A 14620-nucleotide genomic window follows, 5' to 3' on the forward strand; every position below is an offset into this window, starting at 1 on the left:
ACCAGAATTCCTTCTGCCCTGCTCAATAAACAGGGCTGAGTCCAGGGAAAGACAGGGACAGGCACATGATCGGCGATGGGGTTTAAGATCCCGTATAGGGGTGTTAGGGAGTGCAGTTATCAGCCTCAGGTGAGTTTAGGAGGGGACCTTGCTCCCCTTTCCCTAGAGCCAACCATTGTGTTATGTTCCCGGTGTACCCTGTGTTTTGAGGGGCTAGCCGGAGGTTCCGATGTACCTGGTGGAACTCTGGTAGCTACTGCATGACACACACAAGGATGACAAGTGAGAAGGAAAAAATGAAAACCATGCCACACTTTTCTGGATGAGAATGGAACAGATTTTTTTTATGCACTTGTGTGATCCCAGCCTAAGGGTGTGATATTTATGCAACTGCATGATTTTAATACTTCAGGTTTCTTGCTCACTTAAAAAGATTTTTGATTCTCATTTGAATTATGCAGGTAAGGCTAGTTTCACACTTGCGTTGGACGGGATCCGTAGCATTGCGTTGTGTGACGCATGCAACGGATGCGTTGCATATAGTGGCACAACGGATGCTACGGATCGTACAAAACATTGCAAAGCTTTTTTTTTTTTTATTCTTTACAGTTTTACCGGCAGCAGACTATTGTGAACGATCAGCTGATCGCTCTCAATGGCCGGCTGCCGGTCGCTCAGCTGAGCGCTCTCACTTGCCGGCAGCTGGGCATGCAGGCGCTCAGCTGAACGTTCGGCCACCGCGACACAAAATAAAGTTTGATTTAAAAAAAACCCAAAAAAAACAAAAAAAAAAACCATGCGCAGTGAAATCCTACGGATTGCGCTGCTCAAAAAAAGTTACATGCTGCGTTTCTTCCGCCAGACGCAGTGTCAAAATAACGACGCTGCGACGTCCGGCGGATGCAACGCTGACACTTGCGTTACAGTGCGTTGTCCATACAAGTCTATGGAGAATAGCGCAGTGCGTTAACGGACTGCACTATTCTCCATAGTGACGGACTCCGCTGAATGCAAGTGTGAAAGTAGCCTTATTCGTGACATTAAAAGGTGGAAAAAGTTCTGAAATGACTCTTCCTGGTATGGTTTTTTTTAACATAACAAAACTGCATTTTAACAGGGGTGTGTAGACTATTTATATTCACTGTAGCTATGAGAAACTTCTCTTCTGACTGATATTGTACACAGTCTATATTTAGTGCTGTGTTACCAGATACACTTATATTGTATACAAGACCTATTATATACCAGGAATGGTTGATACTGCTACACTTTTTTTTTAAATTATTCCATAGACAGGGTTTCTGATGTGGTGTTCATCACTTAAGAAAAAAAATACACACTTAGGAATAATATATGGTAATTTACCATCTCCTAGTTATATATCCTCTAATACTACGCAACTGCTGCTGACGACACAGGCCCCAAACCTCAAACAAGCAACTGCAGCTGGCAACACAGGCCATACACGTCTGCGGCTAGCCACAGGGGCCCCACACTCCTGTCAACACAACTGCAGTCTCACACTCCTGATAATACGCGACCGCAGCTGGAGACAAGGGTCCCACACCTCTGACAAAACGCGACGGTGGCTGACCACACGAGCCCATGCACATAAAATAGTTAATAAATAAGATTTACCATAAGTCTATACTTTTTTTTTTTAATGCCTTTTTGTTATATTGGATATAAAAAAAAGTTTTTAAACAGCAATTTTTAAATTTTCTCTTTCACCAAAATTTACAAAACCCATTATATATTTTTGGGGACCACTTCCCTTTTGAAGTGACTGTGGGGTTCTATGTCAAAATACCCTCAAACAATGGCCCACGTTAAAAATCTACACCCCTCATTATATTCCAAACCTCATCCAAGAAATTTGTTAAAGGGAACCTGTCATCAGAAATTGAGCTTTAAACCGAAAAGATTCCCCCTCTGCAGCTCCTGGGCTGCATTCTAGCAATGTTCCTGTACTTTTTGTGGCCCCTTTGAAACCAAATTAAATACTTTATAAAGTTGTAACTTTTTGTCTGCCATTCTTGTAAATTATCCATGGGGGCTAGCTCTCTTGCGTCCGTTGCTGTCCCTCCTGCAGATTGACGCTGTCCCCCAATGCTCCATTTCATATCTTAGGACACCGCCCACTGCGCCAGAGGTCCCGTGCACGCGAGGACCGCTGGTGACGTGGTCGCAGGCACGAGATTATTGGCGGCGCTGTGATTGCATCGCAAGTGCCCTCCCATAATCTTGTGCCCGCCCTTTCTCTTCTGCCTCCAGCGTTCTGCGCAAGCGCTGGCCAAATGACCCGACGTCACCTCCTTCCCATCTTACCCTGCAGCAGGAAATGTGGTAAGATGGGAAGGCGTCCTGAGATATGAAATGGAGCATTGGGGGACGGCGTCAATCTGCAGGAGGGACAGCAACGGACGCAAGAGAGCTCGCCCCCATGGATAATTTACAAGAATTGCAGACAAAAAGGTACAACTTTATAAAGTATTTAATTTGGTTTCAAAGGGGCCACAAAAAGTACAGGAACATTGCTAGAATGCAGCCCACGAGCTGCAGAGGGGGAAACTTTTAGGTTTAGAGCTAAATTTCTGATGACAGGTTCCCTTTAACCTATCTGGGGCTTCATAGAAATTAACACAGTGGAATGAGGGGAAAAGGGAAAAAAAAAAAGTGTTTTTTTTTCCCCAATGAAAATGTTAATGTTACTTTAGCCCAAAATTAGCAGTTTCACAAGTGTAACAGAACACGAATTGGAAGCCATAATATATTGTGCAATCCCCCCCCCCCCACCCCCGGAGTACACTAAAGCCTGCTTTACACCTTACGATCCAGCATACGATATCAATTTGTTGAACGTGTCACATTAACGAATAACCCCCCGTCACACGTACTTACCTGTCCATTCGACCTTGATGTGGGCGGCGAACATCCACTTCCTGGAGTGGGAGGGACGTTCGGCGTCACATCGACGTCACGCGGCAGCCGGCCAATAGAAGCGGAGGGGCGGAGCTGAGCAGTAAACATCCCGCCCACCTCCTTCCTTCCGCATTGCTGGCTGGGAGCCGCAGGACGCAGGTAAGATCTGTTCATCGTTCCCGGGGTGTCACACACTGCGATGTGTGCTACCCCGGGTACGATGAACAATCTGAAGTTCAATTCTAGAGAAACGAACGATGTGCGTTGGATGAATGTTTTACCGTTCAATCGCAATCACAGGTACCTGTGACACACTGCAATGTACCTTACGATGCTGGATGTGCGTCACTTACAACGTGACCCCGCCGACACATCGTAAGATACATTGCAGCGTGTAAAGCGGGCTTAACACTACTATGTTGGTTGGAAATGGCTGTGGACACCATATCACATTTGAAGAGTTCCTGTGTTAAAACCACTCACTAGTGACTCAATTGTCAAAATCAGACCTCTCAAGGAATTCATCTAAGGCATCCTTCACACATCAGCGTCTCCAGTACGTGTTGACATCAGTTTTCATATGTACAAGTAGACATGGATGCACATAGACCCATTAAAAACAATGGGTCTGAGCACGCATTGTGTTTTCACTTAAACCATGTGTCGCACACGCATGTCCGTGTGTTCCACACGGCAATACGTCAGTTTTTCCTCTGGCAGTATGGATGTCACACGGACCACACACTGAAGTGAGCTGTGTGACACGTACCTGAGAAAACATACTTACCTGTCTCTGCCATTGCTACTGGGTCCCACTCATTATGCTTATGACTATTCACTGCACTGACCGAGGACTTGGAACTAATAGCAGCACCGGAGACAGGAAAGTATACCAGCTCATAAGTCTGTCTTTTAGACATAGAAATAAACAATAGGACATAGATTTTTTTATAGTGCAAACTAGTACAAAAGATTTTATTAAGACATAAGGTGAACATCCATTAAAAGCATATAATATATATACCAGGAGGTATTCTGAATGCCTCTCCCCTGATGAAGAATTGACACCTAATACTTCGAAATGTACGTCGGGCGTTTTTACGAGGTTTATTCCTATGACCAGCCGCTATTTTTTGATCTTATCACTGTCGGTAGATATGATTATCTGATACAGCTTGTATATATACTAACGCATATGGGATCCTGAGGGGTTGTGTTCACTATGGGCACAGTCCAATATGGAATATATTTATAATAATTTATTGCCTTGCAACTTCGTAAATGTATACAGTGGAACCTTGGTTTAAGAGTAACTTGGTTTGAGAGCGTTTTGCAAGACAAAGCTTTTTACAAATTTGTAACTTGGTTTAAGAGCAATGCTTTGCAAGAAGAGCACCTCACCGTGCACACTTCCGGTTCTGTCCTTTCACCGTGCTCTGACCGGCTCTGGAGGTAACTTTTTGTACACATATGTACAGTCTACCATTGTACAGTAATTACTATATAGCATGTCTATCAATTTGCATGTATGGATACAGTATTGTACTTTCTTTCTGCTAACCAGTACAGCACATTGCTTATACTGTACCTCTTAAACAGCTAAAGGGCAGTTTAATTTGCTTTACATTTTTTTTTTACTGTACTGCTCAGTATTTTGTATTAGTGTACTGTAATGATTGTATATGAATACAGCACATTGTGTATTACTATAATAAGTTTGTATAAATACAGTAAAAATTCAAATTGTCTCTCCAGTAAAGGAGACAAACTCTAGCACAGCGCCACCTATTGGAAGTAGCGATCCTAAAAGTCACAAGTGGATTTTTGACAATCCTTTGCAATATGACTCAGGATATATAAGCCAGATCAGAATCCCAATTTGCAGACACGGTGTTTCGGGGTGCTTGCCCCTCGTCAGTGCAAAGTATGGGGGTGTCTGATCTGGCTCATGAGAAAGCTATGTGGGGACCACGGGGGAACACTATTCTCCTTAAGGAGACTTTGCAAGCCAGTCTGGCTGCCAGGTAAGGGGACTTATAGCTGCAATGCCCCTAAAATTCCACGGGGGAACACTATTCTCCTTAAGGAGACTTTGCAAGCCAGTCTGGCTGCCAGGTAAGGTGACTTATAGCTGCAATGCCGCTCTGGGAAATATTGCAAATTGGGATTCTGATCTGGCTTATATATCCTGAGTCATATTGCAAAGGATTGTCAAAAATCCACTTGTGACTTTTAGGATCGCTACTTCCAATAGGTGGCGCTGTGCTAGAGTTTGTCTCCTTTACTGGAGAGACAATTTGAATATTTCCCAGAGCATTGCAGCTATAAGTCCCCTTACCTGGCAGCCAGACTGGCTTGCAAAGTCTCCTTAAGGAGAATAGTGTTCCCCCGTGGTCCCCACATAGCTTTCTCATGAGCCAGATCAGACACCCCCATACTTTGCACTGACGAGGGGCAAGCACCCCGAAACACCGTGTCTGCAAATTGGGATTCTGATCTGGCTTATATATCCTGAGTCATATTGCAAAGGATTGTCAAAAATCCACTTGTGACTTTTAGGATCGCTACTTCCAATAGGTGGCGCTGTGCTAGAGTTTGTCTCCTTTACTGGAGAGACAATTTGAATATTTCCCAGAGGGGCATTGCAGCTATAAGTCCCCTTACCTGGCAGCCAGACTGGCTTGCAAAGTCTCCTTAAGGAGAATAGTGTTCCCCCGTGGAATTTTAGGGGCATTGCAGCTATAAGTCCCCTTACCTGGCAGCCAGACTGGCTTGCAAAGTCTCCTTAAGGAGAATAGTGTTCCCCCGTGGTCCCCACATAGCTTTCTCATGAGCCAGATCAGACACCCCCATACTTTGCACTGACGAGGGGCAAGCACCCCGAAACACCGTGTCTGCAAATTGGGATTCTGATCTGGCTTATATATCCTGAGTCATATTGCAAAGGATTGTCAAAAATCCACTTGTGACTTTTAGGATCGCTACTTCCAATAGGTGGCGCTGTGCTAGAGTTTGTCTCCTTTACTGGAGAGACAATTTGAATATTTCCCAGAGGGGCATTGCAGCTATAAGTCCCCTTACCTGGCAGCCAGACTGGCTTGCAAAGTCTCCTTAAGGAGAATAGTGTTCCCCCGTGGAATTTTAGGGGCATTGCAGCTATAAGTCCCCTTACCTGGCAGCCAGACTGGCTTGCAAAGTCTCCTTAAGGAGAATAGTGTTCCCCCGTGGTCCCCACATAGCTTTCTCATGAGCCAGATCAGACACCCCCATACTTTGCACTGACGAGGGGCAAGCACCCCGAAACACCGTGTCTGCAAATTGGGATTCTGATCTGGCTTATATATCCTGAGTCATATTGCAAAGGATTGTCAAAAATCCACTTGTGACTTTTAGGATCGCTACTTCCAATAGGTGGCGCTGTGCTAGAGTTTGTCTCCTTTACTGGAGAGACAATTTGAATATTTCCCAGAGGGGCATTGCAGCTATAAGTCCCCTTACCTGGCAGCCAGACTGGCTTGCAAAGTCTCCTTAAGGAGAATAGTGTTCCCCCGTGGAATTTTAGGGGCATTGCAGCTATAAGTCCCCTTACCTGGCAGCCAGACTGGCTTGCAAAGTCTCCTTAAGGAGAATAGTGTTCCCCCGTGGTCTCTATAAATACAGTAGATATTTTTGGGTTGAGGAACGAATGGTCTGTGTTTCAATTATTTCCTATGGGAAAATTCGCTTTGATATAAGAGTAACTTGGTTTAAGAGCACACTCCCGGAACCAATTATGCTCGTAATCCAAGGTTCCACTGTACTCTGAACCCCTAAGTGATCTGTATATAGGGCTTGGTCCTGGTATATATTTTATATGCTTTTAATGGATGTTCACCTTATGTTTTAATAAAATCTTTTGTACTAGTTTGCACTATAAAAACTCTATGTCCTCTCTTTATATAATATGATTTTGAGTTTGTGCTGTATGTGGGGATTCGGTAGAATCGATATCCACAATAACATTCGTATGGTGTTAGAGCTTTTTGCTTATCATAGAAATAAATGAAGTGCAAATTTCTACACTACATAAACTTTGTGGTGTTTACGTGGCTTTGCATATCTAGAGCTCTGCTTGGGCCAGAACTTTAGCCACAAAAATTATTTTAAATATTTTACTTTCGTTTTTAAACATATTTCAGGTTTACTTGTACAAGACGTGAAAAGTTTCCAATACCCCATGGCAGTGAAAGTTTGGTTTTGTTCATATCTGCTTAAGGCCGGCTTCACACTTGCGATTAACTCGCACGAGTGCAATGCGAGAAATTCTCGCATTGCATTCGGACCCATGTTAATCAATGAGACAGCTCCCGTCTGCTATTTTTTTCTCAGTCCAAATCGGACTGAGAAAAAAAAAATCACAGCATGCTGCGTTTTGGTGAGTTTCACGCCCGAGTCACTCCAATAAAACTCAATGGGTGCGTGGGAAAAAAAAACGGATGTCACACGGACGGCACACACACCATCCTAGTGACATCCGTTTTTATAAATACATTTATCGCATGTTGCAGAAAACACTGCAAATGAGTGAGGTCTGTCGATGTCGGTCTCTCTGTCAGTAGGTCTCTCTTTCTCTGTCTGTCCATCTCTCTGTCGGTCTATCCCTCTTCCCCCCTCTCTCATACTCACCGATCACTGGCGCAGCGCTGCACGGCGTTCACACTGCTCCGGCGACTTTTCTTTTGAAAAACCCGGCCGCTCATTATTCTATCTAGTATTCACTGCTTTCCCCGCCCACCGGCGCCTTTGATTGGTTGCAGTCAGACACGCCCCCACGTTGAGTGACATTTGTCTCACTGCAACCAATCATAGCCGCCGGTGGGCGGGTCTATATCGTGCAGTAAATTAAATAATTTAAAAAAAAAAACAAACGGCACCCCAATTTTGATACCAGCCAGGGTAAAGCCATACGACAAGAGGCTGGTATTTTCAGGATGGGGAGCCCCACGTTATGGGGAGCCCCCCACCCTAACAATATCAGCCAGCAGCCGCCCGGAATTGCCGAATCCATTAGATGCGACAGTCCCGGGACTGTACCCGGCCATCCCGATTTGTCCTGGTGCGGTGGCAATCGAGGTAATAAGGAGTTAATGGCAGCAGCTCATAGCTGCCACTAAGTTCTAAATTAATCATGTCAGGCGTCTCCCAGAGATACCTTCCATGATTAACCTGTAAGATAAAGAAAATGAAGACATACACCAAAAAATCCTTTATTTGAAATGAATAACAAAAAAACCCCCACCCTCTTTCACCACTTTATTCAAGTCCCCAAATACCCTTCCATGTCCGACGTAATCCACAGAGGTCCCATGATGCTTTCAGCTCTGCTACATCAGAAGCTGACAGAGAGCGGTCACAGACCATGACCGCTCTCTGTGAGCTCCCCGCAGCGACTGAAGTGAGTCGCGCTATCAGCGATGACGTCACTCAGGTTACCCGCGGCCACAGGTCTCAGCGGGAGGACTTCAGCTGTGGCCGCGGGTAACCTGAGTGACAGCACCACTGATCGCGCAGATCACTTCTGTCACTCAGGGGATTTGCGGTCACCGGTGAGACCTTCCCCGGTGACCGCAAATCAGTCCACGACACACAGACAGAGCCGCGGGATGACAATGAAGTCGGGTGAAGTTCATCCGACTTCATTCTGATCGTGCGGCTCTGTCTGTCTGCTGTCAGCGGCCATTCAGCTCTGCTACATGGCTCTGTCTGTGTCTGTTGTCAGCGGCCATGTAGCAGAACTGAATGGCAGATGACATAGTAAAAACGGATCCCATACGCATCAAACACGCATTGCACATGGACTGCAATCATGAGAAAAATCCCAGGATCGCATTGCAGTTGCATTGCACACTGATCATAACGTGAACAGAGCTCATGCTACTTTCTAGCATGAGACTCGGACCGATTTTACACGCACAAATGTGTTTCCAGCCTTAGAGGGTCAGTTGCAGGAAAGAGTGCAGCAGGTACATGTTACTGCCATCAAAATGACACTGATTGAAGGAGTTTCCCAGAAAGCTGAGCATCCAGGTGCAGTATGTTGTTAAAAAGGTTCTGCAACCCCCAAATCAATTTTCCTGTATGAATTTTGTTTATTTTGCTCCATCTTTCATTGCTCCTGAATTTCACTTCATTCGCTGTACCCAGTTTGTTTACATTAGTCTTTCCAGACTAGACAGCGCCCTGTACTTAGTTTTCTCTAGACTCAGTGTAGTTCCCCAGAGTAGACACTACTAGAATGTCCCCTGATGGGCCATGTGTTTTTCTATAATGTTGGACATTATCTGTGCCTTCTGAAGCCTTGCTCTGAGAGTTGTAGCATCTACACTGACCTCTGCTGGCCTTTCTAAAAACTACTTTTGCTTTATATGGCAAAGAAAGTGACGCAGCAGTGCGGACATTTCCAGGTCTTTTTCTGACAGAAAAAAAGAAAGATGTCTGTGGCTGAGGACTCAGGAGGTGAGGACTGAGTCTGGTGGGAGAGGTGTATGAACACTGGAACTGGTGTGACTGCTTTCAGTCACTTACATCCTCGAGTGACTGTCTGGTAAGGAGAATGAAATTCTCTGTGGAAAGGAAAAATCTATGCTGCCATTTATTTTAAATCAAGGTAGACCCCGAATATAGCAAGATAAAGAAAGCCCACAAACTGCTCAAAGCCAAGGCAGTTGTAGATGCCTGATGCTAAGATACTCTTAGATCTTGGATGAGGAAGAGTTAATCCTGCAGATAAGGAATACTGTGGAGACAGTTATATGGACCGGCTTACAGCGTGCATTGTCAACATTACAGTTTATGTGGAACAAAAAAAGTTCCCTCTATTTGTTCATGAAACCTACAGTGTCTGTGTTTCTTGTGGGACTGCACTCACCATGGCTACTACCTCATGCCATATGATCTCGGTATCTGCACATGCCAGGAACCACTTGAAAGCCAAACCAGACCAGGGAGCTTGGCCACTACACACTGGACTACGGAATCCGCCTCGGTGACCCCCTACTTACCCTCCTCTACTACCGTATTCCTTTTACATTTGCCTACCAACCGGTGGATTGCTGGAGCAATCAGAGGCACCGTGACAGGATTAGGCTATGTTCACACTAGAAAAATTATTTTTCTTAAGAAATTTCTTGAGAGTGAAGGATTAGCGCACCTGCGTTAAAAAATGCACCAATAACGCAGGTGCGTTTTTGATGCGTTTTCGGTGCGTTTTTTTTCATGTTGGTCCCTGTGTTTTTTAATGCCTTTACAGCAATAAAGCACATTGAAAATGAAAAAAGAAAAAAAAAAATAGATAATACAGAGATAGATATATGATAGATAGTTAGAGGGATATAGATAGATAATAGATATTTAGGGGTATAGATAGATAATAGATAGCTAGATAATGGATAGATATTTAGGGGGATAGATAGATTAGATAGATAGATAAGATAGATAATATAGTAAGATAGATAATAGATAGATAATATAGATAGAGGGATAGATAGATAGATAGATAGATAGATAGATATTCCAGCTTTATTTATGATGTTTCCCCCCACACACTGCACTTCTCGCGGCCAGTAATGTGTTCACATCAGCGGCCGTGAGAAATGTCCTGGAGTCACCTCTGCACCTCGCTCAGGGAGCCGCACTCACTGACCCGTGGAAAACTGTCACACGCGGCTGGAGCAGGGCTGGAAGCGCCGCGGGACAACGCTGTGGATTTCGTCGGAGCTGTGTTTGGGAGGGGTTAATACACTGGAGAAAGAGGGGCTTTTTGTCTTTTATTCAAAATAAAGGATTTTTCGGTGTGTGAGTGTTTCTTTACTTTCACTTTCAGATTAGTGACGGCGTGTCAGACGCTGCCATCACTAATCTTGGACTTAGCGGCAGCAATTAGTTGCCGTTAACTCCATATTACCTGGATTGCCCCCGCATCACGGCATCTGGAAGAGCCGGTAACACGCCGGGACTGTCGAATAATGGATGCGACAGTCCCGAGGCAGCTGCGGCTGATATTCTCGGCTGCGGGAGGGGGAGGGGGCATTAACCCTGTCCCTTGCTCTCCCCAGCCTGAGAATACCGGGCCGCCGCTGTGTGTTTACCCGGCTGGAAGGTAAAAATACAGCGGAGCACACGCTTTTTTTTTTTCTCTTCTTCCTCTTCCTGTCCTAGTGACATCACTTCCCTGCAAAACGCAGTGCAGGGAAGTACACTATGTCCCGAAAACGCGAAATAACGTGGGAATAACGCAGGTATAACGCAGGAATAACACAGGAACAACGCACATCACTTGCTACCTGCGTTATTCCTGCGCTATTTCATGATTATATTACAGTCAATGGAGTGAAATAACGCAGTTAGCTGCAGAAAAGAAGTGACATGCTCATTCTTTTTCTTAAGAAAATCTACTGAAAGAATTTTCTTAAGAAAAAAACGCAGTGTGCGCACAGCTAATTTTTTTTCCCATAGGTTTTGCTGGGGAATGTCTGCAGAAAGGTTACAAGAATTTATCAAGAAATTTCTGCAGCAAAAACAGACCAAAAACGCAGGTAAAAAAAACGCAGTGTGTGAACATAGTCTTAGGCTCTGAGTTCTGAGGCCTTACATTCCTGCTGGAGGTTGCAGCAACAGCCAGAAATAACACCACTTTGTATAGGTGTCTAGCAATACCTTCTGCTGCCCACCTACTACACTCATAGGCTGTTACTAGCTTGCCCCAGCACCTATCATTCACTCCACCACTGAAGTGTGCGTTATTGTCTGCAGCGTCACGCTGACAGAACTCCAAACACTGCACTCAGTGGCTGTGCCTGAACAGTTGTCACAAGCCGCTGAGCTCTCGGATTGGCTGCAGTGCTGTCAATGTGATGTCAGCGGTACAGACAACAGACCCTGGGACAGTGAGTAAAGCAGTTTTTTTTCTTTTTTGACAAATTGCATTTGGTGACACAAATTTCTTGAGAATTGAAAACCTCTTTAAAGTTAATGATGCCCATCGATCATGTTGACATTCTGTTCAAATTAAAATTTCCGTTTTTCTTCTCCTTTAATGGAATGAAACAAACAAAAATACACCAACTAAAGCAGAGATGTGAACAGCTGGAAAAAACAATTGAAAGATTTGGCAAATGGTGTGCTGAGTGGTCTCACCTGACTGAGGAGTTGTCCGTGGAATATTGTGTTTACTACTTTCAGCACCTGTTTGGTGAGCTTCCTCTGGGAGATGGGGATTAGTATCCTGTGCTTGCTACCTTCGGACTCCAGTTCCTGTTGCACTTTGTCCAGCAGCTCACATAGGAACTCCTGGGCATCTTGTTGGTCATATCCCCTGAAAGCTGGTATGAGACTCCACACAGAATGCAACATGGCAAAGGGCGAAACCAGCGCCCACTTCCCGGACCACATTACACGGAAGAGAGTGTGCAGTTCATGGCAAAGGGACAATTGTTTGGTGCTGGGTTCCTTGGCTTGAATTAGCTCCAGGCTTTTTTTGATTGAGGACCCCCCACCATTTAGCCCATGGCCCCCAGTTGGGTACCCTGGAGCAATGTTACCCGTACGGTGCTTGCCATTGATGCTTTTATTTGCCAACAGTTCTTCTTTCTCACTGGGGTCCAGGGTGAGGAAGCATTCCCTGAACTTCTGCAAGTGGCTGAGCACTTGCAGTATAGAGTTCATATAGCAGGTGTTTCCAAGGTTGCGAAGCCCTGTTACTCCAGGAGTCACAGTAGGCTTGATAGAATACAGCTCGTTAAACCGTCTTTGGGCTTCCTTCCTTGAAGCAGAACTGCTGGTAGTCATGTCCCTGAATTTGCGAGGAATAAGGCTATCCCTGTGCGTATGTGACAGCAGACGGGCACTTTTCCTAGGTGGAGTGTTTGCAAGTTCTTCTAAAAGACGCCGTTTTACTTCCTGCCTCCTTAACCTAGCCTCTTCTTTTTTCTTTTCAAGTTTTGCTTGCCGTTTTCTTTCTTCTAATATCTGTTGTCCCCTAGAAGATTTTTCAAACCAAAGTCGTAGTGCCTTTGTCAACAAAGTTTGGCGTCTATGACGTAATGCTGTAAGCATCAATGGCTGTCCTTGTAACGACCTATGGCATCCAGACACGTCACTTGCTGTAGTTTGTGATCTCAAGCTTCTTCGACTTGAAATTTCCTGCTTTTGACTCCGTACAGCAGAAAGTGCACTTCTCAGTAGCTTTAAGTCTCCCTCTGGGTTATCATTTAACACATAGTCCTGGCACAAATAGCAGAAGACATAAAGTTCGTGCACCTCCATAACCAAGGGGTGGCTGCTTTCCTGAAAGTGGCGCAATGCATGTTCTTCAATATAACGGCCACAAGCCACATGTGAACACTTAAGACATGCCCACACTGATTCTCTTGTATTGCAGTCTACACAGCGCCATTTCTGAGGATTTAGTATGGAGTGGTCTTGCGCCAAGCGTAGACGTCCGACGTGTTTACATCGATCCATGTCTCACAAGAAGATCCCACAGGGCACTCTTAAAAAATAGAAAGAAAAAAAAAAAAAAAAAAGTTATTCAAAAACAGCCAATACAAAACAAAAAAATACAAAAAACAAATCATATAGTCAAAATGTTTAGAGTGGAAAGATTTGCTTTATTTTAGCAAGTACAATGCAGATTTTTCAATAGAAAGTACCGAGCTTTTTGGATGGTTCACATTTCACAGATTCTGATGCATTGATAAATGAATTCCCAAGGCTTAAGGACAAGCTGGGTGAATCTATCTTGCTACTTTCTGCTAAGTGAAAAGGTGCACAAGAAATACTTATTGTATTTATGGAAAAATTAGGAAATGTCAATGCAATCGCCATTTTACCCATATTGTGATCATTTTGCTTTGACACTCAATAAGTCATATGCACAGACTATACTACAGAATTTCTGTTGTTGCACTTAAAACCAAATAGAAGAGAACAAATTTTTTTCTTTATAAATTTTCTAAAATTGGGCAACTGAACTCCTCCATATACACTCTTCACCACTGAAACTGCAATACCCTGAAGGAAAAGTTGCTGAATGATAGAAATGACAAACACGTTAAAAAATGTTTTTAAATCTCGACTTAGTGTCGAGTGTGAGTGACAGAAATACTCCAGTTTGCACGCCTCAACATGCCATCAATGAGGCTATTAATATTTGTCTGGTGATGTGCTGCCAGGCTGAATGTACTTGTGCATGTAAATCAAAGTTCCCGTGCTAGCACTTTCTTTAGGAATAGCAAATCCATTAAGTCTTCGGTGGTTTCGATGGGAGACAAATCCAAAGACGCTGAAGGCCATGTAGCATATAAGGCCACGCAGGCTGATCACCGTAGCATGAACATCATGAAGTCTGGCACTGTCATTTCCCAATTCGGCTCCTGGAACACTTTGGAGAAATGACCGTACCACTAGTTACACACCCAAATAAATGCAACATTGGACTGTTAGTCTACCAGGAATTTAGACTAGAGGGGTTCGATTCCCCTATATTACACCACCCCACACCATAACCATAGTAAGACAATGTAAGGTTTCTAGTGAAGGCCTCTTCATAACATTGAAAAAAAAAATCCATTTTGTTCTGCAAGTAAAATTGTCACATAGCAAGCCTAAAGGGTCTACACAAACCATAAGAAGGCATTTGCAAGACACCATACAGCTACAG

The 14620-nt window shown here is 44.3% G+C and overlaps 1 protein-coding gene across 3 annotated transcripts in view; it reads right to left on the bottom strand.

The window, feature by feature from the left end:
* Positions 1-14620, bottom strand: part of USP49 (ubiquitin specific peptidase 49) — a 120280-nt gene that overhangs the window by 68078 nt on the left and 37582 nt on the right. For all 3 annotated transcript variants that reach the window (XM_075335786.1, XM_075335787.1, XM_075335788.1), the window contains one exon: positions 12097-13450. In XM_075335786.1, the coding sequence (XP_075191901.1) occupies positions 12097-13422 (1326 nt within the window). In that variant the 5' untranslated portion in view covers positions 13423-13450. The remainder of the gene's footprint in view (positions 1-12096; positions 13451-14620) is intronic.

This window comes from Anomaloglossus baeobatrachus, chromosome 2 (genome assembly GCF_048569485.1).
Source record: "Anomaloglossus baeobatrachus isolate aAnoBae1 chromosome 2, aAnoBae1.hap1, whole genome shotgun sequence".
NCBI lineage: Eukaryota > Metazoa > Chordata > Amphibia > Anura > Aromobatidae > Anomaloglossus > Anomaloglossus baeobatrachus.